This window comes from Diadema setosum, chromosome 9, assembly GCF_964275005.1.
Source record: "Diadema setosum chromosome 9, eeDiaSeto1, whole genome shotgun sequence".
Lineage (NCBI taxonomy): Eukaryota > Metazoa > Echinodermata > Echinoidea > Diadematoida > Diadematidae > Diadema > Diadema setosum.
In genome coordinates, this window is record NC_092693.1 from 40,259,309 (window position 1) to 40,287,287 (window position 27,979).

Genomic DNA, 27,979 nt, shown 5'->3' on the forward strand with positions numbered 1-27,979 from the left:
TTCAGCGGCCGATACAAATTCCGGTCAGCATTTCGGATACAGGACCGGACGGACACCGACAACATTTCACTTTCAAAAGCTTTTGATGATCCTGGTCATCTAGCCAGAGTAATGCGACAAGAATAACTGTCATTATGGTTTCCTCAGATCTCAAAGGTGTTCTTAGTAGAGTTTTGGGATGTATAAAACGGGAAGAACTTGGTAGCACTCTGCAAGAATGGGCAGTGCTAGACGAAGACCGGACACGAGCGATCATCGGTCTCCTGGATCGAGGAAGCCGGGCCGTGCCCCGTCGAACGATTGTACAGAAGGTCGTAGAAGAGTGCTTGGTAAGCTGTGTTTCACTGTTTACGACTCGACAGTCGACAACAGCGGAGTTGACGCTGGAGTGCATCTTTTAATGTATCAAAATGGGCTAAATCGTGATATCGGTCCCCTCTTGTTCTGCGTGTGCGTCTTCACCATGTGCAAAAAGAATCACAGAACAGTGAAGAATTACGAATTACGAACGATATTAAACAGATTTATCATTTTACGTGGGGCATTAAATCATGTATCGTGAAATACCAGTAATACTAGGTCCCCACTCCATTCACCGCAATACTAGCTAGCCGGTGACTGCTTTCAACCTCCGTAGACTTTGCATATAGTGAAGACGCACACGCAGAGTGGACCGATAGTAATCACGATTTATTTAGCAGCTCCCCCCCCCCCAAAAAAAAAGGAGTTGGCAAGTGCTTTTGAAGAGCCATGTTAAATACTGTGTATATGTAGAGTAAGATGGTATGGTTGGACCTACTGCTCATCGACCGCCTAATGTTTAACTGCTTGATAAGAATATTTAACACTGAAATTCACGTAAAAAACTTGACCTACGTGATGGAGAAAATCCAGCACTATCAAATGCCGTTGTTCCCTTTTCGATTCGAAGTTTCCGTGCAAAAATATCGCCGTCGAACTTGCGTGGCCTTGTTTCAGCTCCCCGCGGTAAAGCTCCTTATTGAGATCGACCCCTGTTTTTGCATTGACAATGCACGCAAACCGAGTTGTATTGATCACGGTGTTGTACGAAGCTTTTTAGAAACTTCCATAGACATTAGCATTACATTACGATTCGGTGTCCTTGATTAAAACCATTAATGAACAGTGAATTTTCGCGTTTTCCCACACCATCCTCATCAACGGTCAAAGCCAATCCATTTTTACGTGCTCTGCGCGCAGTGAAGTGCGTACTAAGCGTTCTGTGCGCCAATGTATACGCGGTCGGTTTCAAAAAGGGTGGTCGATATGTAGTAGGGCTACCATACTATCTATAGGGGAAAGGGGGCAATTTCAGCCCCCTTTTTTAGTTAACTTTTACCTTTTTTAAAAAAAAAATATCTTTGTAAATAAAACATGCTGGAGCATGATGATATCACAGGTATAAGTAGTTAACATACCTGGCCTGGTTACGTTAACATGGATATGTGGGCATTAAAGTTATACAGTTTAAAGGGATTGTACAGTTATGGTTGAGACCTAATTTCCGGTTTTTAACATTTTTTGGTGAGATAATGAGAAACCTTTTATAAAATGTGAAAGAGCATGTAATTCTATGAGGAATTCAAGGTTTATTTGATGAAAATTGGTTTTGAAATGGCTGAGATACCAAAAAAGAGCAATTCTGATAAAGTGTGGGACCCACACTTTATTACGATCGCTTTGTTTTACTTTGTTTTTTGATGTTTCAGTCATTCCATACCCGATTTTCGTCAAATAAACTTTGAATTCCTCTTAAAATGGTATGTTCTGTACTCTATCATAAGTTTTTTCTTTGTATCTCGCAAAAAGTTAAAAACCCAATTCTCATCTCCACCAAAAGTCACACACAGCCTACCTTAATTTTAAGTCAAACTTAAAACTTAAGTTTGGTTGTGTATAGTATGTGTATAGTTACGGGTTGCCATGCCTCTTGGTGGGGTGCTTGGGTTGGGCTGAATGGAGCTCCCAGGGGTTAGATTATGTCTAGAGATTGTATCTAGTAGATGTTTTATTAGCGGTAGTTCTTGGTGTCATAAGTTTGGCCCACTTTGTCTGGATGTCTGCTACTAACTATAATAAGACACCACTTGCAAAATGTGTGAGAGAGTGTGCATTCATGCATTTAATAGCTGACAAGGTCAAGGGTTAGGATAGGAACAGGGTATTGTACGCAGACTGGTATGTCAGAAAAAAAAAGCCAAAATACTATAGAACTCTACACCAGTTGCACAATTTACCGCTTGAAAAATGTCCTTATCGTGGGTGGAGGTAAAAAAGGGGTCATTGAGTAATCAGTTTTGTGACTTTTATTTGGTGTATTTGAATAAAAAAAAGAAAGAATAATATTGTATTTTGCCTTCCTTACATTTATTTCCACTAATTCCAGCGACAGCAGATCAGCAAGAAGCAGATATCCCAGTTGGATCTGTTATGTGAGTATTTGCAGGGTATCATGTCAAAGATGACTGCATTTATACCACATTCTGTCATATTTCTTTCTGCCAGTTTATAACCCTCTTTGCCTGCATGTATGTATACTGCATGCATTGGTCCCAGTGCGTAGCAGATATCCTGAATTTATACATCATGTAGTTCACCTACCTAAATAAAGTATAGTGAAGTTTGAAGTCCTTACACCCATGAAACTACTGGTATGTATCACCCTGTGTATACTTACTTGTGTTTTTCCTTAACCGGTAATTAGGATGCAAATCTTATGAATCCTGCATGTAGATGAAGGCTTCAAATTCCACTGGAAATCATTGATAACATTCATCTGTTTGGATACTTTGTTCAGTATAAATCAGGAGATCAGGAGAAAAATATTGAGCTTGATTGGAGCATGTTAAAATTTCAACACACATGTTGTATATATTCTTTTATATATATATATATATATATATATATATATATATATATATATTATACAATGTATGTGTGCGTTCACCATATTAAAATTTCAACACACATGTTGTATACTATGTACGTATGCAATAACCATGTCATGATCAAATTTTATGACATGAATGGATAGAGCTTGACTTGACCTATTCGATATTCATTTGAATTTCATTGAAAATTTCCATTCCATTATTGAGATATGATTAAGAATGTGATTTGAGATAATGACATACTGACATTATGGTTGACTGATCACAATGATACATTTTGTTGCCGTTGAAGCCGTTGAGGACGAGTCTCGAGTATACAGCTGTCTATAGGAAATGTGTGTTGTAGCAAAATCAGACCGTCCTCAATGGGTTAAGGCATCATGATAATCATAATGAGCCTGATGTGTGTTGATACACCTGCCTGTCTCTTAAAGCCTCTTTCTTTTCTCCTTTTGCTCTTTGTCACATTCTCTAGATCTGTGAGCTAGTAAAGTTGATGTTTCTTCTTAACAGCCAACCATACTATGCCATTGATGATATTGCTGTTGTACACATCCTGATGCTACTACTGTGCAATAAGCGGACTTTGGTGCAGTGTTTAATACTGAATACTGGTTAAAAGATGAACTTTTCCATATCTCAGCCGGCACTTTGGTAATCAATGTTCCATTAGCTGTGCTGAACATTCCCTTTGATGTATTGTTTCCTTGTGGAATTTGATGGGGATGATAACACTATATACATGTATGTTGGTAATTGCAGTTAGATTGAAGAGAGACAGACAAAGGTAATAATATTGCTGCAATGATTTCAAGATTCTCTTCAATGCTATGATTTTTCCCTGAAATACAGGTAACATTTCTCACCCAGAGAGAAAGAAATGGTCAGTTTACAAACTCATGATGTCCGACTCAGGTAAGGGCTTCATTGCATGGCTGTATACATACATACTACAGTGATCCTGGAGGTAGTTTTATAAAAAGATGTAGGGTCCTATAACTTACTTTCTATTGGGAAAATGATTGTGATTGCTGTAAAACCAACATGACTATCTTGACATGCTCAAAAACTATCATATTACAACGTATGTAATCATCTGAAATTGTAATAAATGTCTTCATTGTTGGTAAAAGAAGCTGTAATGATTGTAGCACCCACAGCATTATGGTTGTCTGTTTGTGGATCAAAATACAATGACCAAGTGCAATGACCCATGGATAATGAATCATAGTATTTGATTTCATCTGCTCATTATTCATGGAATACAGTAAAACTCTTGAGTTTTGCCATCTTTCAGTGTTAACGAAGTGTGTGCTTACTGCTGGGTCATTTAAGTTTAAATATGACTTCCATGTCCTACTTCATTGTCTCATGCACTTAAATTGATGTGTGATATTTGACATTTGCTTCTCTTGTTTAGAGACACAACAAAAAGCATTTGACACAAAAGCCTACTTCAGCAAGGTAACAACGTGTTTGTCGGCCTACTTCAAGCATGTAAGTACCATCAGTCCTGTGAAAAGTTGATTAAAAAACTGCGTACAGACTGATACTTTCTCTGCTATCATGACTATCACATATGTATTTTGCTATGCTCTGTGAAGTTCAAAGTATTATATAAGGGTCAATCCACGTCAAATCAACCAATGCTGTTAACATGATTTGCAGTTTTCAGCATAAAATCACCATTAATACAGAAATGGCACACAACTAAAATCTGATGTAAACACATTTTAACACCATTATGGTTACAGAGAATTGACTGTTTTATTGTTTTTTTTTTGTGTGTGATTTTTCAGCTGCATTTTCAAGACCATTGCCAATAAGACAACAATTCGTGGTGTATATCCTTTTGGTACTAATTACAGACTATCATCACAGAAGATACCAGTGTGTCTTGGCACTTCATCTCTGATTTATCAGAATTTGAAATGGGCTAAAAACCCCACGTGTCATTTTACATTGATTTTTGGGTGTTTACGACCATTTTCGATTGCGTAAACCAGCTATTAAACATTTCGGTAACAAAAGTTTTTAGGTAACTCATGAAAATATGGGTAAATGCCTATCATAACACAAAAGATGGTGTTGCTCCTCGATTGGACAGGTGGTGATTTGTAACCTTGAACTTGGCAACTTTTTGAAAAATAATCCAACTGTGAGGACACCCTACAAGAAAATGATGCATACTTTTTGGCCAATTTTTGGTTGGTCTGTAGAGCAAGTGAGAGTCTTTGAATATGCATAATATTTGGTTCTAAGCTAATTGAATTTTGAAGCTATCAGCTTCTAAACATGCACCCAAAAACAACAACTTTGACACTTAGCACCATTTTCGGTGACCTCATGCGCAATAACGGATTGTCAGATTTGCGCCATAATATATATGACCCGCTACAACAAAAGGATCCGAAAGTCGGGTGAGGACAATTTTCTGAGAATGGCATGACATTATTCCCTTACTCTTCTACTTCAATTTCATATATAGCACAACTCATAAAAATACTCGCTTGCGGAGATATTGATGATTTTGTTAGCACATGTCAAATGGTTGAGGAAATCAGAGTTTCGAGAAAAACACCTTCAAAGTTTTCCTTCCGACGCTGTCATGATCAAAGGGAGGCGAGACAGTTTTCAACGCTGGACAATAGAAGGCATGCTCCTAGCGTCCTCCGCGATGTTCATTCAAGCTTAGCGCCAGCGGTCTACGCCCGACCAATCAGTAATCAGGATGCCACGCAATGACCAATAAGATCACTCCCTTGTTGCTAGGGGCGGAGTCTAGCTGCGGCGCTAGATCCAAATCTTCGGACATGTGTCTGTTACGTTGAAAGTCGCGGAATATCATGGCCCAGAAAAACACTGATTTCTTGCCTTTCCTTTGATCATTAGGCTTCGAAATTACGGCAGATGATAGATAAAACATTAGATTATAAAATTATGCCCAAAACAGAAATCCGATTGCTTTGACCAATTTTGATGATGTGACATCAAAATCGATTTTCTCGGTTCAGCCGTCAGCTACTTTAGGATCCTTTTGTTGTAGCGGGTCACATATTGTGCATGTTAAGATCATAAAGTTCTTCCAATTTACAGAAAATGAGCAATGTAACTCATCTAACCTGGCTGCAACAGTCAATCAAAAATAGCCAATTTTATCTAAACTCAGTTGTTTGACCATGCATTGGTTGCTAAGGGAGGCCGTATCTTAGCAACTGTTTGACCTTTGGGCAAAATATTTCAGAATCGTCAGACTCTTGGGGGAACATTTGGTGCGAGTTTAAAGAAAATCGAAGGAGGTCAGGTTACAAGTTGTGTGAAAATTGTTTGATTTGACGTGGATTGACCCATAACAGAAATGAATTTCTAGTGCTTTTATAGATCTCACAGTCATTGTTTGTTTGCACTGTTTGTTTGTCACAGGATCTGTGCATGGATCAAAGAGATGATGCCATCTGGCTTCGCATTGGAGTCTGTGAGGGCATGAGAGATACACCTTCTTCTTTCTTTAGCAACAGTGTCTTTGTTGTCTACCACCCAGGCTCAGACTACATCATCATGTCACGAGCCAGGAAAGGACTGCTTGATTTCATCATGCAGGTATAATTACTTATTTTGAAGTTAAATGATTCTTTGCCTCTGAAATCATTGACAGTCAAAACTATAGAATTACCTTGTGGTAGCTTGTTTATTATAGTGAATTTCATTCTTTTAGTTCCTACAGCTAAGAGTTGAATTATGTGTATTAAAGCTGTTGTGATTGCTTTTTGTCCATCTGTCATCCATCACCTGCAAACTCTTTTAACTTTTATCTTTTTTTTTTAAACTCATGATCTGATTCAACCAAACTTGTCAGAAATTGTCCCAAGTAGAATCAGATGCAAGTTCAGATGGTTCAAGTGTCCTCATGGGAGCCCCATGGGCATAGCCAAAAGGCCATAGAAGTTAGTAAATACCAAACATCTTCTTCTCCAGATCCAGAAGAAGTATAACCTTGTATTAAGGTTAGATACTCTTAGAAGTGAAGAACATTTAGATGTTTATGACAGTGGATAAGGGATAACAAGTTGGGGTGACAAATTACGATGTGGCTTGAAGGGATTTTGTAGTAAGATATAGTAGGGCGTAGAAAATATCCTGCTACTCACCATTCGTTGTTGTCCCCGCCGAACGAGTTCGAGCAGGGGACTATGAAACGGGCTCCGTACGTGTGTGTGTCCGACTGTCTGTGCGTCCGTCCGTCTGTGCGTCCGTGTGTGATCAAAATGTTCAAAATGCTACTCCTTCGCCATTTCTAACCCGATTTTGATTCTGTTTGCTTTATATGATAGCACTACATGGGAGCTTTGAAACTTCTTTACAGAATTTCAGTTGTGACCTTTGACCTTGACCTTTGACCTATATTGTACATTTTGCTTCAAATGCTACTCCTTCGCCATTTCTAACCCGATTTTGATTCCGTTTGCTTTATATGATGGCACTAGGTGAGGGCTTCAAAACTTCTACACAGAATTTTGACCTTTGACTTCTTTGACCTTTGACCTTGATTTTTGACCTATATTGTACATTGCCTACAAAATGCTACTCCTTCGCCATTTCTAACCCGATTTTGATTCCGTTTGCTTCATGTGATGGCACTAGGTGAGGGCTTCAAAACTTCTACACAGAATTTTGACCTTTGACTTCTTTGACCTTTGACCTTGATTTTTGACCTATATTGTACATTTTGCTACAAAATGCTACTCCTTCGCCATTTCTAACCCGATTTTGATTCCGTTTGCTTTAAGTGATGGCACTAGGTGAGGGCTTCAAAACTTCTGCACAGAATTTTGACCTTGGACTTCTTTGACCTCTGACCTTGATTTTTGACCTGTATTGTACATTTTGCTACCAAATGCTACTCCTTCGCCATTTCTAACCCAATTTCGATTCCGTTTGCTTTATGTGATGACACTAGGTGAGGGCTTCAAAACTTCTACACAGAATTTTGACCTTGACTTCTTTGACCTTTGACCTTGATTTTTTACCTATATTGTACATTGGCTACAAAATGCTACTCCTTCGCCATTTCTAACCCGATTTCGATTCCGTTTGCTTTATGTGATGGCACTAGGTGAGGGCTTCAAAACTTCTACATAGAATTTTGACCTTTGACTTCTTTGACCTTTGACCTTGATCTTTTTACCTATATTGTACATTTTGCTACTAAATGCTACTTCGGCGGGGACATATATTACGCACCGCGTAATTTCTACTTTTCCTTGTTTTTATACACACAATAATCTCCCGCGTTGCCGAGCTGCACCTGGAGTTGATGTTGCAGGAAATGGTCCTCCAATAATTGAAAGTTCAGTTATTGCACTTTCCCGTTTGGTATATACACAAGAACATAACGCGACACAAAGTATAATTCCAGTAAATATGGCGAAGTAGCACAATGTTGAATGCTCCACGAGACGGCGAAGTTAGAGATGGAAAATAGAGATAGATTGAGAGAGAGAGAAAGAAGTTCGCGAGTCCGATGTTTGATGATGAAGTTTGGCGAGTTGACAACTTGACGTTTCCGTGCTTTCACGTCGAAAGCTGGTCAAGAAGTGTAGTGTGCGTGAAAAGTTGAATCTTGTGAATGAAGAGTTGTAGCATGCGTGCGAAATTTCTTCGAGACGTGGAGCGAAGAAAAGAAGGAGATTGGTTAGAAAGGATGTCCATCTCGTGTTGTCATGGTGACCGTAGGAGTGACCGGAGGTGAAGTTACGTTGTTTGCGAGGAATGTTCGGACAGATGATATATGAGTGCTCGCAATACAGAGGGCCAGAGCGGTCGTAAAAATGTGCTTATATTACGTAGTAGAGTGACCACTAGCGGATCAATTCTTAGTAAAGTTAGAAAATGAAAGTGTGACTCATTGTGCTGCTACAAGTAGCTCCCCCCTAGATTGCTGCGAAATGAGATGCTGGAGCAATCGATGAGTGTAAAAAATAGAGTAGAATGTTCTCAGGTGAGCGAGAGTGACAAAAATACATATGTAAAATGAGTTAGAAAACAACAAGCTGGATCCATAAGAAACAAAAATGTCTCTTCAACCGTTGTCACAGTAGTCAATGTATTTTGCGGGGAATCGCACGCGGCGACCGGAGCGTGTTTTCTTGATTTCTGTGGTCGTTTGGTTGGAGTGCGATGTGGGGGTGCGAGGTGGGTTGGAAGGGGGCGTGGCAGGTTGTGTCGTGCGTCGAGTGTTTGTAGTCACGGGTGGTCGTGTGGTGCGGCGAGGCAATGGCTCGGGAATGATGTCTGTTTCTATGAATGCTGGTTTCAAGTGGTCGATGCTGACGGTGTCGTGTTTGCCGTGGTAGTCGATCACGAAAAACTTGTCAGCACGCCGAATGACCGGAAAGGGACCTCTGTATGGGTGCTGTAGTGGTTTTCTCACGGTGTCATCGCGAATGAAAACATGTGTAGATGTGTTGAGGTCGTTGTGTATGAATGTCGGTTTGTGTTGAGTGCGTGTTGATGGCGGGTGCATGTCCTGCATGAACTTATGTAGACGTTGGACGTAGTCGGAAGGGTCGATGTCCGTCGTGGTCTGTTCATGCTTGGTGATGCACTGGCCTGGGAGTCTTAGTGTTGTCCCATAGACAAGCTCTGCAGCTGAGCAGCCTATGTCTATCTTCACTGCCGTCCGAATGCCGAGGAGAACGAGTGGTAGTGTCTCAGTCCATTTGGCGTCATCGTGTGCCATGAGAGAGGCTTTGAGTTGACGATGTAGGCGTTCGACGAGGCCGTTCGATGTCGGGTGGTATGCCGTTGAAGAGGTTGGATTTAAATTGACGACCTCTGTCTGTTGTAATGGTCGATGGTGCGCCAAATCGTGCGACCCAGTGCGTGACGAAGACTCGAGCGACTGTTTGAGCTGTGATGTCGCTCATGGGGAAGGCTTCTGGCCATCGCGTGAATCGATTGACACATGTGAGGAGGTATGTGTGCCCGTTTGATGGAGGGAGTGGGCCGACGATGTCGATGTGTATGTGGTCGAATCGCGCATCGGGAGATGAGAAAGTGCCGAGGGGTGCTTTGTTGTGGCGATGAATTTTGCTGCGTTGGCACTGTAGACATGTTTTGGCCCACGAACGAACGTCACGATTGATGCCGTTCCAAACAAATCTGTCAGTGACCAATTTCTGCGTTGCTCTTACTCCTGGATTAGAGAGTTGATGAAGGGAATGAAAGATCGCCTTGCGATGAGGGGCTGGAATGTATTGACGAGGAAATCCAGTTGACAAATCACATAATATCGTGCGGTCTGATGAGGGGATAGGCACTGGTGAGAGTTTGAGTGAACTGTCAGTCGTGAGTTGTTTGAGTTCCTCGTCGTGCTCTTGGGCGAGGGCAATGACGTCGAAGTCGATGGTGGTAGTGCTTACATTGTTGATGAATGCTCGAGAGAGTGCGTCAGCAGCTGTGTTGCGTTTGCTTGAGATGTGACGGATGTCGGTGGTGAACTGGGAAATGAAGTCGAGTTGACGAATTTCCCGTGGCGAGTATCTGTCGGGACGACCATGGAGAGAGTGAGTGAGAGGCTTGTGGTCGGTGTACACAATGAACTGTCGCCCCTCGAGCATGTGACGAAAGTGTTTGATGCACAGGTAGACGGCGAGCAGCTCTCGTCCAAACGCGCTGTAGTGAGTTTCAGCTGGCTGTAGTCGTTTAGAGAAAAATGTGAGAGGTTGCCATGTACCGTCGATGCATTGCTGGAGTACACCGCCGACGTCCGACGCACCTGTGAGGAGACAGAGAGGTGCATCCATCTTCGGGTGAACAAGCATGGTGGCTTGTGATAGCGCTGCTTTGACTGCGTTGAATGAGGAGAGTTCGTCGTCGTTGAGTGAGATGGGCTGATTTTTCCTTTTAGCATTTTTCAACTTGTCGGTGAGTGGTTGCATCAAATCAGCGCATCGAGGGAGAAATCTCCGGTAGAAGTTGACGAGACCCAGGAATTCTCGCAGCTTGCGAAGTGAAGTGGGAGCTGGTAGGTCTTGAATTGCCTGGATCTTGTCTGGCAGAGGAGAGATGCCGTGGTGATCAACAACGTGACCGAGGAAGTGGAGGGATGGCACGCCGAGTTGGCATTTGACTGGGTTGATGACGATGCCATACTCAGCAGAACGTGAAAACACAATGTTGAGGTGTTTTTCGTGTTCCTCGTGTGAGCGGCTTGCGACAAGGACATCGTCCACGTACGCGTAGGCGAATGGAAGCCCACGCAGTACTTCGTCCATGAAGCGTTGAAAGGTCTGCGCCGCGTTGCGTAGTCCAAAAGGCATGCGAGCATATTCAAACAGACCGAAGGGCGTGGTGATGGCGGTTTTGTGAACGTCAGCCGGATGAACGGGAATTTGATGGTACGCCTTAATGAGGTCGAGTTTGGAAAATACTGTCATGCCATCGAGGTTTGCTGCAAAGTCTTGGAGGTGGGGAATGGGATATTGATCGGGGACTGTTTGTCGGTTGAGGGCGCGGTAATCGCCACATGGTCGCCAGTTGCCGTCGGTCTTTTTTGGCACCACATGTGGAGGGGCGAAGACCAATTGCTTTTCGATTGCGTGACAATGCCGAGCTCGAGCATGTGGCTAAATTCCGCTTTAGCTGCTTCGAGGCGGTCGGATGCGAGACGGCGTGGTCGAGTGGAGACGGGGGGACCTCGAGTCTCGATGTGGTGGGTGACTGAGTGTTTGACGCTCGCTGGTATGTATACTGGCTGTGTGATTGATGGATTTTGCTGAATTAGAGCGTCGAAGCGAGTGCCAGTGGAGCGTAGCATTTTGAGACTGAGGGACGTTGCCGACGGTTCGGTGACGACGCCGCTAACCGAGAGATTAGTCGTTGCATCTATCAGTTTGCGTCGCCTGACGTCGACTAGCAGACCGAAATGCCTTAGGAAGTCGGCTCCTAAGATGGGTGTGGGCACGTCCGCTAGTACGAAAATCCATCGATACGCATGTCGCAGTCCGAGGTTTAGCGTTAGGGAGCGTTCGCCGTATGTCGTGATTTGTGACTGATTGGCGGCCTGTAGCTTGATTTTGTTTGATGTCACTCGCCTCTCAGCCGGGGAAGAGGGAAGAACACTGACTTCCGCGCCGGTGTCGACGAGGAACCGCGTGCCGGTGTTCTTGTCCGAAATGTAGAAGAGGCGACTGTGTGAGTGTGAGCCAGCGTTGTTTGTCACCATTAGGCGCTGGCTTGCTCGTTTCCCTGGCTCATGGCAGCGGGCGGTTGATGAGCAGAAGACGGTTGTCGTCGACACAGTGGTTGACAACGACGAGCGTGCTCTCCATATGTTTGATGGTACCAGCACTCACCATTGTCGTCGGAAGCAGGCGTCTGAGCAGGCACGGCAGGGCTGCTACTACGCGAGGTATGCTGTCGGTTTCTGCGTGTGGCCGACCGACCTCGACTACGGCTCCGCTCACGGTTACGAAGCTGCATTGTTAGAGTTTCCACCTGCACTGTTAAACGGTGTATTTGGTCCTGGAGGTGTTGATTAGACGTGGGTGTTGTTTGGGGTGGGGCTGTCATGGCATTGACAAAACTAGGCGCTGTGACGGCTAGGATGCGGTCGGCGAGCTCCGCTAACTGTGTGACCGTCAGCGAATCGCTAGAAGATGCCAGTATTTGTTGCACGTTTGTCGGCATGCGCTGGACAAATAGCTGCCGTAGAATGCTGTCTTCGAGCACGCGATCGCCAAGCAGCTGTTTCATCCGACGGAGGACTTGGGTTGGTTTCCTATACCCCAGTTCTTCCTCCGTCAAGAGCTGCTGTAGTCTACGTTGCTCCGATTCGGATGTCCGAGCAACGAGTGCTGTCTTCAGTGTGGTGTATGGCTGTGCGGCAGGCTTTGTGATGAGGAGATCGTGCACCTCCTGGGCGATGTCGGGGGAAAGGGAAGAAACCACATAGGCATATTTTGAGTCTTCCTTGGTAATGCGGCGAGTTGTGAATTGGGCCTCAACCTGTGTGAACCACACCAACGGGTCTTGCGGCCAGTAGGGCGGCAGCTTTATGTTTTCTATGGCGGCATTATCGACAGCGATGTCAGTGGATGGTTTCGAAGTCGCGTCATCAATTGGGGGCTGAACGGGCTCAACAGGCGCTTGCGAGGGGTTGGTCATAGTGGCGGGGAGATGAATTAAATCACGTCGGGGTCACCAGTGAAGGGATTTTGTAGTAAGATATATTAGGGCGTAGAAAATATCCTGCTACTCACCATTCGTTGTTTTTATACACACAATAATCTCCCACGTTGCCGAGCTGCACCTGGAGCTGATGTTGCAGGAAATGGTCCTCCAATAATTGAAAGTTCAGTTATTGCACTTTCCCGTTTGGTATATACACAAGAACATAACGCGACACAAAGTATAATTCCAGTAAATATGGCGAAGTAGCACAATGTTGAATGCTCCACGAGACGGCGAAGTTAGAGATGGAAAATAGAGATAGATTGAGAGAGAGAGAAAGAAGTTCGCGAGTCCGATGTTTGATGATGAAGTTTGGCGAGTTGACAACTTGACGTTTCTCCCCCCCCCCCCAAGGAAAAACGCAGTATCTACATCCAGCTCCATTTCTCAACAACCGAGATATTCACCATTTTATGTTTTTGCCAAAGCCCCTGGAAAATATACTCTTTTGAAAAATTCCTTCATTGTGGAATTTTAGTCTATCTAGCTACCAATTTTCCTGGAAAATATCATTTTGTGATTTTGTTTTGTTTTTAAGTTATTAATGAAAATGTAGATACTTTGGGGAAACCCCATGCAATTGACTGATTTCCCCAAGGAAAAACGCAGTATCTACAATGGAACGTATTTCCCCAAGGAAAAACGCAGTATCTACAGCGGAATGACGGGTTACGCCATTTCCTGACCCACTTTATCTGACACACTCTTTCAGACACACTTTTTTTGCCATTCATTTTGTACACGGGGCAGTTTTCATGAGACGGCCTCTGTTATTGGCAACTGTGCTAATGAATATTCATCAGCCTTGCGATAATTTTTTCATAATGAGTCACTCGGTCTGATTCTGTGTCTGTGATTGGCTTTTAGCTATTGACTTACGCGTGATATCGATCTCCTCAAGGGGGTCCATGACGATATCTGATTACCAGTGTGCGTGTGTGTGTTGAATTGCGTTTTAGTGCCAGTGAGTGCGGCATAACTTCTGCAGGTTTCCTGTCCATTTCTCTCTCTTTTTCTCTCTTTTGCTTTCGTATCATCTTATCTCTGTTATTCTTAGAGTACAATCGTACTACCACAAGTGTTTTCCCCCATTTTTTGAAGTGATTATCTCGTTTGCAACAATTTAGAGGTGAGTTTTTGTTCGAGTGTTTGTTGAGTTTTTTGATTGAACACGATGTAGATTATCTACGTGTGTGCGAGAACATTCATGGTACCCACTCGTTTGTTTCCGTGTGCATTTTTACCGTACAGTGTCTTCATCGTTCGTCTTCCAAGCAGCGAGTTTTCACCCTAGTTTTCCTCAACGTAGTTTTTTACCTCAATTTTTTTTTTTTTTTTGCGGTGCAAGATGTTCAGTGTATTTTTTCTACGGTAAAATGCCATCGTTGATGATCTCCGTGTATTCATTACTAGTTTTCCACCTCCGTTTCATTTTGTGTACAAAGTCTAACGTAGTTAGCTACAAAGTCTGCGATGTCTGTATGCTAATGTGTTTTTGTGAGCTGGGAGTGACTATGGTGGGAATGATATTCAGGGTTTTGCTGTGGTTGAGATGATAGTGATGATGATCATAATGATTCTGGTGATGATATACGAACCCTTTTGATGATGCAATTTATTTCGTGTGACCATGACGTTGATCATTGATGATGGCGAGAACGACACGAGTAGCCTAGCCTAGGCCAAGGACGAGAGTGACACTGTCCACGGGGGCTGTTGCTCGCTCATGCACAGGAGTGGTCTAGACCTAGAGACCTGCATTTAATCAGTTTTTTTTTTTTTTTAACCTTTTGGTTGTTCACTTGGGTTAGTGCTCCAAAAATTTGTTTCTCTAAAGAAACTCAACCAAAAGCTTGACAATAAGGTTGCCTCAGGGCTATTCTTTAGTAAATGGCGATGCTAATTTAGTTTTCATTTTAAGAACTCGATTATATCCCATTTTCTTTGCTCATTTTTCAAATGATAAATTATTTAGAACTGTAAATTTACTTAAATTCTGATGTACTGCATTCACCATTGTAAAAATCAATGAAAAAGAGCCCGCTGAGCAGGTGTTTCATTCTATCCTTTTCATTTCCTTCCTATCGTTTTGGTTTCCTTCCTGTCACTTCCTTCTTTGACCCTGGATGGAAGAAAAAAAAAATCCCATCTTGCCATGTAAAGACAGAACACATACCATCATGAAATATTATGACATTAGAATAGTTTTAAAAGATTATGTAAATCATCAAAATTCTTGTGTGTGAAAATAGATAATAAATAAAAGGTGATTTCTTACAAAGCAGTTCTTTCAAATGTCCAACAGCCTCAGAACAGCTTCGATAATGAAGCTAGTGAAATCTCAAAACTATCGTGGCAACAAGTGATATTGATAGGAAATTCTGACAAAAACTGTCACAACATTTGATGTTTAAATTTGTCTAGTTTTATTGGATTAGGTCATGAAACTATAAATGCCACCGATAAAATCACAATCGCTCTCAATTTGAACAGAGGCAGTAGGGTAGGAATGACTCAGCAAACAGCTGATTATTTATGCGTCATATCCATGGGCAACTGCGGGGTAACTGGAAGAAGACGCACGAAGTTTAGACTTGAGTCAAGAACTATTATTTATTATTATAAATTTTTTATTCAAAACATTTTTTTTTCTTTGGATTTCAAAAAAAAGGTCAAAATATTTCATATTACGCTTCTTAAATGTATTATGAATATAAATATGAAGAATTTTTATCGTGATTTCATGAAGAATTAGAATTATTATGAATATATAAATACTAGACGGGCTGAACAATGAAGTCTAATTTTGCCCCAAGAATTTGCAGCCCACCGTACGTGCTGGTGGTGCATTCCTAGCGTTCTTGCCGCACTCTCCCAGCCACGTGCAAGCATGCATGCAACTGTCACCAACAGTCACATAGAGTACATGTTTAGCTACTTCACCGATCTCACTCCTGATCTCTTGCAAAGAAAACCTTTACAAGTGTAGAAAATTCTCTCGAAACTAAGCCAGACATGAATTTGGAACATACATTACAGTGTCAAGACCTTTTCAGTGGACTTTGTATTCGCTATTTGTCTGTTTAGCTCTCGAATGTACGACTTCTTACGTCCGATTTGTTTTTTACCTCACCACGTGGTACTGTTTTTTCAGCCCCATGCTTCCTCCATATGCACACATGTTGTAAACACACACAAGCCACTGGCACCGCGATCGAAGTTTGAGCGATAGCGATAACATGTGTGCTTATGTGGAGCAGACATGCGGATTTCAGCACAGATGAGTAGTTGAACGTATCACGATTGTAAAACAAATATTTTTCTATGTCTCTGCCAATTTGAATTAGGTTATCTAATCATAGATGGATTACGATTTTATTCTAAAATAGATTAGCTATGGCAAGAATTTGCTTACATGAGAGTTATTTGATAACATTGCAAAATAAAACCCCCGTCATTGAATGGAATGTTCCAGAGCTATCTCGGGGGGGGGGGGTTGGGAGCATGAATACCCTTCGCGTGTAGATCGCGCCGTAGGGAAGATCGCGCCCAAGTTCACTGCCGACTTACTAGGCAGGCACGAAGATTACTAGTACACAGAGGCCCGTACGTGGATGGGTTAAGCAGCTGAAAAAAAAAAAGGTACTGGAAGCCCACGTAGTAGCAAGGCCTACACGTGGATGAGGTTAGAAATTGCCGCGCGCCTCCAGCTCACCAGCTCCTGGCCGCCTCTTATTGGCCGGCCTTGAGCGCGACGTTCGACAAGCCATACCATAGTCTTGAATATTCATTAGCACAGTAGCCAATAACAGACGCCGTCTCATGAAAACTGCCCCGTGTACAAAGTGAATGGCAAAAAAAGTGTGTCAGAAAGAGTGTATCAGATAAAGTGGGTCAGGAAATGGCGTAACCCCGGAATGACTGCCATAATTATGTATGCATGTAGACAGTTCTATACATCATTGTACAAGTATTCATGATGCACCATCCTCAACCTCTGGCCCTGGGGGATGCATCCTCCATCCCCCATTTATGCCCTGATTACAGAGGAGGCTTCATAACAATAGCATTAACAAATAACAGATCGTTCTTGGAACGTTTTGCTTACATTCCCAGACCGATCTTGCTGTAAACGTTACGCGTTTATAAATATGAAGCTTGCCAGGGCTGTAATGTGATATGGCCTAGCCGCTAACTAATGTTAGCATCTAGAATACTAGATCTAGATCTGTACAGTCTAGGCTAGAGTCTGTCTAGACCAAAATAAATCTAAATCGGATGTCTGGACCTAGATCGATCTAGACTAGGTCTAGTTTTTATATCGTTTATTCTAGGCTGGCTACGTAGCAGGCTACACGAGTCTACAGCCTCAGAAAGGCTATGCACGATACTCACAGAAAAAAAAAAAAAGCCTAGGCCTAACGTTAGAACTGCAGAAGGTTTAGTCTAAGCCCTTAATTAGATTACCGGTCTAGGCCCCTACCTATTTTTCACATAATCTATTTTCAACTAGATCGCTGTCTATGTACACGTAATTTTAAGACAGTATGGTATGGAGTAGACTTCACTAGCGGTGTTAGATTTTGAGGATTCTGAGTGGTTAAGTTTTAGTCTTAGACTTCTTTCTTAGTTTTATAAACAGGCCTGCCGTAGAGTAGGCCTATTTTTAGTCCTACACTAGGCCTACATCTTTCTTTAGACTTTCGGAATACGGACCCTGAAAGTTCTGATTAACGTTAAGTCTAACGTTAGAAAAGAGACGCAAGACTCAAACGTTACTGTCTAGACAAGTCTTAGACTTGTGGACTTAGGCCTAGATGTATAGGGTCTAATGTTAGTATAAACGCGACGTTTATCCGATACAACACAAATAGATCTAGGCACCTGGGTCTATTGCCTTTCGACGAAACTTTCAGATTTGGAGCCTGAGGAATTTTGACAAGGGTCTAGGCCTATCAAAGTTACTTCACAACAAGTTAATATTGAAATAGTACGAAAGATGTTCATCATCGAGGTAGAATATGAAAGAAAAGCTGATCGTTAATCACACGAAGCAAGGTAAACATGCATTTGTGTTTAGAACTCTAATGTTACCTCGCTTCGTGTGACAAACATGCATTTGTGTTTACCTCGCTTCGTGTGACAAACGATCAGCTTTATTCTTTCAATATTGAAATAGTTTTGAATTACTTACTCATTATCTGCAGATAAATTTTTCTTGAGGGCTAGGCTCACGAGTAATTTTCCCCGCGACAACATTTTGTTTTAATCCAAGACAAGTCACTGTAAATGCTGACTAGCCGGCCGGGCCCTGTGCTGACTGCATGCTCAGTGCAGCTAATATGCAAGCAGCTGTCAGTGTTGTGCTGTATTGTTTAATGTGCACTCGGTTAGTCTTAATCACACACTGTGTTTTATATTAGGATCACGATCTCATCAAAATATTTACTAATCAGTATTGTTTCGGTTAGATATTTTGAACATTATGTCTTATTATTGAGCAAGTATATCTAAAGAAAGTAATTTACGTTCAAATTACAGAACAACCGGCAAAGTATTCACATATATAAATAACAGTGTCTGGTAATTAAGACTAGCTTTGTAGATACTGCGTTTTTCCTTGGGGAAATATTCATGATGTAGATACTGCGTTTTTCCTTGGGGAAAGTGCAAGTTAAGTGTAGATACTGCGTTTGGCAGTTACGGAAAAGTAGCTTTCCAAACATTTTTTCAAAAATCTGAATATGTCATATGAAGAAGGATTGCCCACTGACTATATTTATGCAAAAAAGTGAAAATCGCCAAAAATGTTAGATACTGCGTTTTTCCTTGGGGGGGCAGTTCTGTGCTTTCACGTCGGAAGCTGGTCAAGAAGTGTAGCGTGCGTGAAAAGCTGAATTTTGTGAATGAAGGGTTGTAGCATGCGTGCGAAATTTCTTCGAGACGTGGAGTGAAGAAAAGAAGGAGATTGGTTAGAAAGGATGTCTATCTCGCGTTGTCATGGTGACCGTAGGAGTGACCGGAGGTGAAGTTACGTTGTTCGCGAGGAATGTTCGGACAGATTATATATGCGTGCTCGCGATACAGAGGGTCAGAGCGGTCGTAAAAATGTGCTTGTATTACGTAGTAGAGTGACCACTAGCGGATATGGTCAGCGAGCGGACGAAAACAATTCTTAGTAAAGTTAGAAAATGAAAGTGTGACTCATTGTGCTGCTACAGGCTCAAGGAATGGAATGAACATGTTCATCTTCAACTGTAAAATTATATGGTCAGATTTTCAAAAAAGTTATCACGTATGATTGAAGAGTTTGTTCGCAAAAACCGATAAGTCCATTTTTCATGAAAATCAATTGACATATACTGCGATTGAACGAATTGTGGGACCAATCTGAAGATATAATCAGTTTATAACAAAATGCAACATAACTCGGATTATTTCAGTCTAAAATCAGTGTTTTGCGGCAAAAACCGATAAGTCCACTTCTAGTTTTGTTGCAAAAGCCGATAAGTCTACATTGACCAATCAGCATGTCGTATATGTGTCGGGTGATTTCATTGATTATGCTGTGTTATAAATGCATGTTGTACACTAACTATGTAGGACTACATACACTGTATGACCGTTTTTTACCTTTGTCTGTCTCATTGTTTATTTCTGCTACTGTGAAGTGAGAGTAACCATGGTGTATTGCAATGTTTGGTCACTAAGACTTTGTTGGTAATGACCGTGATAGGCTCTGATCCAGGCCCTGGGCTGTACTGGTACCAAGGAAAGCAAGCTGTCTGGATACCACCTTGACTCTTTGTCAGATCTTAGTCTACACCAAGCATCTCAAGGATGGTTCTCCAAATTCAGTCTCAACCAGGTTGACCCCAACCCTCTTGTCAAGACTCAGTCCAGGAAACGAAGAGGTATGGTGGACACCTTTAGTATAAATTGTAGAAAACTGCAAACGAATAATGAAATTGAAAAGCATGTTCTTTTTGTAATGAAATACTTTTATATATCGTTCTCTCTTCCAACCACCTTTACAACTTGATATAAACATTAACAGGAGTTGCAGATACTATGAAGTGTCATCCATCATCGTTATTTCCGTGAAATAATTGTACAGTCATTTCAAGATTTGCATTTAGACATACCAGATGTTAAAAAAAAAAGAATAAATTATGTCAGCTTGCTCATTTTGCTTTTTAGGGAAAGACTGCTGTCTCGTATGACTAGATTAATCATAAGACAGGACTTGTGATTGTCAAGAGATAGCAGCTCTGACAAGTCAAAAGAAGTTTACAGGTTCTCAACTTCTGGAAAAATGGGGGAGAGTATCGTTGCTAGAGGTATTTCCTATTTTTATTTTACGCCTTTAAGTAGGTGGCAATGAAAGTATTTCAAAATAGTAATTATTTTATCATTTCATGATAGGGGTTACCTCAGTGTCATGATATGAATCTATACAGATGCCTCAACAGAGTTGGACAAGAGTGAACTGATCAACATGTTCCTCCTTTGTGACATTTAGATAGCACTACTTTCAGGAATTCTGCACATTGTATCGGCATCACAAAAAGCCATCAGCGCGATGTTTCGTGACTTTTTTCTTTCAAGTCTCCAGCATCTTTTGACACCAAATTTGCAACCACCAGGCACATGGTTCAGATGTTACGCATAAATATGTACATAATGCACGTCAGACCAAAATACTAAAAAACATGAATTCCTGTACAATTTTAATGCAAATTGTTCTTACAGTCAAACTTCAAAAACGCATGATTATTTTTGTGGTTTTTTCGATTAAAATCAACTAATAACATATTTTCATGCTTTGAACAATGTCGTGGACAAATTCCAGCGAAAAAATGATGAAAAACAAAATGTCGAAAAACACAGAAATACATAGAATATTCTGACTATAATAAAATACTTAAGAAATGTTTGATGGCACAAGTTTTCATACTTGCATTTGCTGAGGACACTAGAAAGAATATGTACACAAAAAATGTGCCTGTTTGGAGCTTTATTTAGTGATCTAAAGCAAATAGTTTGATTTGGTGCATAAATTAGCATAATTTAGCATAAATGATATTTTTTTTAAAAATCAAAATCACAGTTTTTTAGATTACGTCACAGGCAATGTGTATGTCAATATTCGTTGTGCTCGTGCAGTTGACAGCCAAGATCTGGGGGGGGGGGGGGGCCTGGGAGGCCCCCCTCTGGCTTTATCGTCTACTTGAATAGACTGGCCTAGTTGTTACAAACTTTGCAGTTTTCAAACATTATTAACCCGTTGAGGTTATGCGTTTTATCACAATAGGTACCTCATGAACACCATAAAGTGGGAGATTGCTGGTGTAAAGGATTGATCATACACTTCTTGTTTTTACCTCTTTAAGGTGACTCTTTGGATCTGGAAGAGAAGTCGCTGATTGCTGAAAATGATGCAGAGTTGAGGAAATGTGAGATGGAGCTGGAAGAATCCTTTGGATCAAATAAACTTCCAAAGCTGGAAAAAATATGTTATGAGGTATGAAACTTTCCTTTTCCTGGATGGTACTATTCATGCCTTGTAGAGGCAGTAGAGCTATTGCTTGTCTCAAGTATTATTTCCTCTGTGACAAGGTTAAGATTAGAGCAGTCCATTTGAACAAAATAGTGTATACGCCATATATTTAGCAAGTTTAAATTTTCGCGAATCGGGATTTCCTGACGATTTCGCAAGTGGTTAAATTCACGATCATAAGGTACTGAACTGAGCGGAGAAATGTGTACGTGTATGTCACATTCATATTGGGATCAGAGTCAATGTTTTTGTGTGTCATTAATTCTGTGAATAGCACCTGACTAGCAAAATTCGAGATAAATAAAAACCATGCAAAATATTTGGCGTATGCAGTACAGTGGACTCCCCTTAAAATGAAGTCTTCGGGACCGGCAGTTTTCTTTCATTATATCAAAATTTCATTATAACCGAACAAATAAACAATAAAATTGCATAGAGTCAGTGGATAATGTTGTGGCCTGAATGTTTAGTTCATTATAACCGGAATTTTTGTTAGAACGGAGTGCAGTGTAGATGTTCCCAGTTGCATATTTCCAAAGCAGCTTTTGATATTTCATGTGTGTTTGTAGATGTTGGAGTGTACCAGTATAGCTGTGTTTGATACATTATTGCCCATCATTTTTTTTTATACCCCCACCCACACATAGTGTGTAGTGGGGGGTATATAGGAATCACTCTGAGGTCTGGTGGCCGGTCGGGCGGTCGGTCCGTTACAAAATCTTGTGGATCGAACTCCTCTTTCATTTTTTGAGCAATTGACCCCAAATTTGGCATGTGTGACCACTATCAAAGGTAGATGTGCAAGACACCTTTTTCGTTAGTATCGCATAATGCGTTGCCATGGCAACGGCATATTTTCATAAAAATTTTTGGATCGAACTACTCTTTCATTTTTTGAGCAATTAACCCCAAATTTAGCATGTGTGACTGCTATCAAAAGAAGATGTGTAAGACACCTCTTTCGTTAGTATTGCATAATGAGTTGCCATGGCAACGGCAAATTTTACAAAGATCTTAAAAAATGTTGTGGATTGAACTCCTCTCTCATTTTTTTGAGCAGTTGACCACAAATTTGGCATGTGTGACCGCTATCAAAGATAGATGTGCAAGACACCTTTTTCGTTAGTATCGCATAATGCGTTGCCATGGCAATGGCATATTTTCATAAAATATTGTGGATCGAACAACTTTCTCATTTTTTGAGAAATTAACTTCAAATTTGGCATGTGTGACCGCTATCACAGACAGATGTGCAAGACACCTTTTTCATAAGTATTTCATAATGCGTTGCCATGGCAACGACAGATTTTCATAGAAATCCTACAGAATGTTGTGGATCAAACTACTCTCTCATTTTTGTAGCAATTCAATTTGAATTTGATCAATGTAATGTATAGTTGTGCAAAATACATTTGATGTGTCTGTTAATAAATCTGTTGCCATGGCAACAGCAGTTTTTTTTTAACCAATCATACAAAATTGTGTGGATTAATCTAACTCCTTCATTTTTTAAGCATTTGGCTTGAAAATTGGCACATGTGACCACTATGGGACATAGATGTGCATACTTACTCTTTCTTCATTGTTGATCAATGCGTTGCCATGGTAACAGCATAGTTTGAATGAAAATCATACGGAAATATTGCGGATTCAGTTAACTCCCTTAGTCTTAGAGCATTTGACTTAAAATTTAGCACACATGACAACTATAGTATATAGATGTGCAAACTTAATCTTTCGTCAGTGGTGAACAATGCGTTGCCATGGTAACAGCTTTTTTTTAAAAACCAAAAAGCATACAAAAATATTGCGGATTCAGCTATTAAACTCCATTAGTCTTTGAGCGTTTAGCTTGAAATTTGGCACACATGACCACTGTTGTATGTAGATGTGTAAACATAATCTTTCGTCAGTGGTGATCAATGTGTTGCCATCATACAAAAATATTGTGGATTCGGTTAACTCCCTCAGCCTTTTAGCATTTGGCTTGAAATTTGGCACATATGATGCTATGATATATATATAGTTGTGCAAACTTCATTTTTTCTTAATGTCCTACATTGTGTTGCCATGGTAACACATTTTTTAATGAAAGCCATTGATATTGTCAGTTTATTTATCTTGCTCACTCAGTTTTTGAGCACTTGACTAACAGTGAGCAATACATTTATTCACTGTTGAACAGTGCATTGCCATGGTAACATTTTTTTTTTCCATTATAAAGTAAAAACAAAAATTAATCCTGTCCTGGTTGAGCTAATTCCCACAGTTGTGGGTGGGGGTATATTAATCACAATGAGTGATAGTTTGATTTTTATGCCTCCGCCACGAAGTGGTGCCGGAGGCATTATGTTTTCGGGTTGTCCGTCCGTCCGTACGTACGTCCGTACGTCTGTACGTCCGTACGTCTTTACGTCCGTACGTCTGTACGTCCGTACGTCCGTACGTCCGTCCGCTTTCGTTTACGCGATAACTTGAGTAATATTTACTGGAATTTTACCAAACTTGGTCCAAGTATGAAGTATGATGGGGCAACGATTTGATAAGATTTTGGGTGAAATCGGCTAAAGGTCAAAGGTCAGAGGTCAAGGTCAAATCATGAAATTGTATCCGTTTACGCGATAACTCAAGACTGTATGGAGCAAATTTCACCAAACTTTGTTGGAGGATGATGTATGATGGGACAATTACTTGATTAGTTTTTCAGTGAAATCGGACAGAGGTCAAAGGTCAAAGATCAAGGTCAAATCCTAAAATTTATCTGTTTATGTGATAACTCAAAACTGGATGAAGCAGCTTTCACCAAACTTGGTCCAAGGATGATGTATGATGGGACAATTAGTTGAGTAGATTCTAGTGACATTGACAAGAGGTCAAAGGTCAAAAGGTCAAGGTCAAATGCTAAAAATGTTGCTATTTCCCCCATATCTATGCAATGCCCGCAGTTATTTTCTTGAAACTTAGTGTAGACATGTACTACTGCGTAAGGATTCTCCAGAGAGAGTTTCATGTCATAAGGTCAAAGGTCAAAAGGTCAAAGGTTAGGTGAAAATGTTGCAATATCACTTTTCTCGCAAATGGTTCAGTGTATCTTCATGGAACATGGTGCATATGCATGTACTGACTGGCAGGGATTATCTAGGGAATTTAGGGGTCATGGGTCAATAGTCAGGGGTTCAAAGGTCAAGGTCAACTCCTCAAAATGTTACTACTGTATTTCCCTCATACATGTATACTAGTATATGCAATGATTGCATTATTAGTTTTAAAAGTGTTTAATATATGTACATGTATTACTTGATGGAGATTCTCTTGGAAATTTCCAGCCAGAAGGTCAAAGGTCAAAGGTTAAGGGTCAAAGGTCAGGTTTAAATGAAAAAAAAATATTTTGTACTGTAATTACACTCTTTCTTCATACCTTGAAAATTATACTCAATGCATAAACTTATAATAAGGTCGGTCAGAAGTCAAGTAAAAATTTTCAATTCCCCAAATATGTGTACCTGCACTCTTTAATAGACAATTATAGCAAACCCAGTTCGTGGAAAGTGAACATTCAAGATATTTCTGACAAACCTGTTATTTGGATATTTTGCCAGTTATGTGAAACTGTCATCACACATTGTCAAGACATTGTACTATACACCTATTGGGAGAATCATGCATTATGGCGGAGGCATCAGTCGCCGTAGCGACATTTCTAGTTTTTTTTTTTTTATATTTGCCATGCTGGGCTAGGTTTTACCATGCCAAGCCTAGCGATGGCGCATTGAAAAATTGGGGTTTGACATCCTGTGGAATAAAGTGTACATTGACCAATGTATCTTACTATTTACATTGCATGATTCTGGAATAAGGCATATGCTGTATATACAGTAATCATGCATGGAACAAGCAGGTTGTTGCTTTGAGGGGCTACTCTGGGATGTCTTCCTTTCTCATTTATTTATTCCCAGATGGAAACCAAGTTTCGTGGCACCCATGCTGCTCCTGACATGATGTTACGTGAGGAGCCCTTTCACTGCACTGTTAAATTTGAAGGGCCCAATGTGTTGGATGGCCTTAAGCAGCTACGCCCCCTGGGAGCAGCCTCAGCTACATTTCCACACCTCTTTGAGCAAGTCCTCAAGATGGGCAAAAACCATTTCAAGATTTATGACAAATCTCATCAAGCAGGCAAAAGCTCTCAAAAGGAAATGGTTTAACCTTACATGTTGGACTAAATATCATTTCTACTGTGTCAAATATTTTCTGATGTGCTTGTTTGTATTAAGAACAGGAATTGCAGTGTGCAGTGCCTCGCAATATGACTGCACAATATTGTATCACTTTCATGAGTGACTTCAACCTGTAGGATGATACATTTCAATATTCACTCACAAAGACTGAAATGGTCAGCACAAATAACACACATATTTTTGCTGTAACAGGACTACAACAATGTGGTACGACTGGTATTAAATTTATATTAGCCTGCTGAAGTTACTCCTTTGAAAAGACATGACAGACTGTTAACAGGTAGGTATACATGTTTAAATGAGAATGTTCATTCTAGTATAAGTCTTGAATGATGTTTTTTCAGACTCGAGATTCAGAGTCTGGGGGATTTGTTCAAACAAATTGAAGAAACAAAAAAAAAAAAAAAACCAAAATCAAAACACAAACCAGTTGAACTCTTGCAGCCTTATCTTGTAGTAAACCTCCAAGGAATTGTGTACATTTTTATAGCTATTAAAAAAAAGAAAAGGAAGAAGAAGAATAAAGAAAAGAAAAGAAGAAAAATCTAATTTATTGTGTAAATTAAAATTGCAGCAGGAGTCAATGGAGTGTTTTGTTGCTCACTGATTATGCAGAAGGGTCAAACACAGTAATGCACTCACATACTACATAGTTGATATCTCCTATATGGAATATGAATTAATTCAGATGCTTTCTTTTTACCATGACAACATAAAGAATCAAACAAAGGGGCTGACTGCATGGATGCATACAAAGAAAAGCTCATTTAATTGTCTAGAAAGACCGATAGAAGGGTTTTCATTGAAAAGGTTGATACACCATGTATGAAGCTTTAACCAAGCAAAGCATGTAGGGATGGCCATTGGTCGGGGTTGACTTTTTGATTTTGCCATACAGTTGTAGCTGTGGTTACAATACAGCATCTTCATTTCTGCTGATACCTCAATAGGAAATTCACAGTCATAATTGTGATGAAACCTTGAATTTAAGAAGTAAAATCAAATGCTAATTACTTCTAACCTCAGTGCATGGGGAAAAGTTTGTTGTAAAAAGATCAGTCAAACTTACAGGGGAATGAAACTGAAACATGTGGATTGTGCGAATACTGCAGTATCAGTTGATTGCATTAGTAAAGTGTGAGGAAATTTGGACAATCTGCTCAAAAGTTAGGAATTTTTAAAATTTGGTGCTGCCATCTTTGGATTAAAAGATTAAAACAGGTTAGGACGAGATAAGGACATATAAAGAGAATTCAAAACATTTTCATGTACTGAAAACATGTGAAGCATGCAAATATTTTGACATGCCATATGTTCCAGTAAGTATTGTCCTGATTCTGTGGAATGAAAAACATGCCAAGACTGTATTCATCTTACCCAACTGGGCACGAAAATAGCTATTTTACAGTAATGAAACAGCAGCTAGCTCTCTCAGGAAGCAGGGAAAATAGTATTACCCTTAACATGTGTCAGTAGCAAGTAGAGGGAATTTGGATATGTAATTTTCGTAAAAAAAAAAAAAAAAAAAAAAATAGATTACGAAGATTGAGTTTAAGTTTCACCATGTGATAAGTCCTGAAAAGGACTGTGGGAAGAGAAGGTGAAGAGGGAGAGGTGAGAAAAGGAGAGGCGAGATGGAGAGTAAGCAAGAGTAGAAGTACTCTTTCTTGAAAATGTGTGAAGTCTTGAAAAGGACTGTGAACCAGAAGAGAGGGCGAAGAGAGAAGGCTCAATGTTCTGGACAGCTTGACTGTTTCTCCTTGGGAGTGAGACAGTCAAGCTCTCCGGAATGTTGAGCCTTCCCTTCTCTTCCCCCTCTCTTCTGGTTCACAGTCCTTTTCAAGACTTCACACATTTTCAAGAAAGAGTACTTCTACTCTTGCTTACTCTCCATCTCGCCTCTCCTTTTCTCACAACTCCTTTTTCACTTTATCTCCTATCTTCTCTTCAAACAGTCCTTTTCAGGACTTATCGCATGGTGAACAGTAAACTCAATCTTCGTTTTTTAACACCACCATGCATACCTCTACAGTCAA

At 40.7% G+C, this 27,979-nt stretch overlaps 2 protein-coding genes across 2 annotated transcripts; one reads left to right on the top strand and one right to left on the bottom strand.

Annotated features, from left to right (window-relative positions):
• Positions 1-62: 62 nt before the first annotated feature.
• Positions 63-27,433, top strand: LOC140232568 (centromere protein N-like). The gene is made up of 8 exons (XM_072312662.1): positions 63-329; positions 2,408-2,453; positions 3,765-3,827; positions 4,333-4,409; positions 6,336-6,512; positions 19,882-20,059; positions 21,539-21,669; positions 25,662-27,433. Exons 1-8 carry the CDS (start codon positions 135-137, stop codon positions 25,908-25,910), a joined length of 1,116 nt encoding a protein of 371 aa, XP_072168763.1. The 5' UTR covers positions 63-134; the 3' UTR covers positions 25,911-27,433.
• Positions 12,138-13,079, bottom strand: LOC140232725 (uncharacterized). Its single transcript, XM_072312841.1, has one exon. The coding sequence runs from the start codon at positions 13,077-13,079 to the stop codon at positions 12,138-12,140; it is 942 nt and encodes a 313-aa protein (XP_072168942.1).
• Positions 27,434-27,979: the final 546 nt, after the last annotated feature.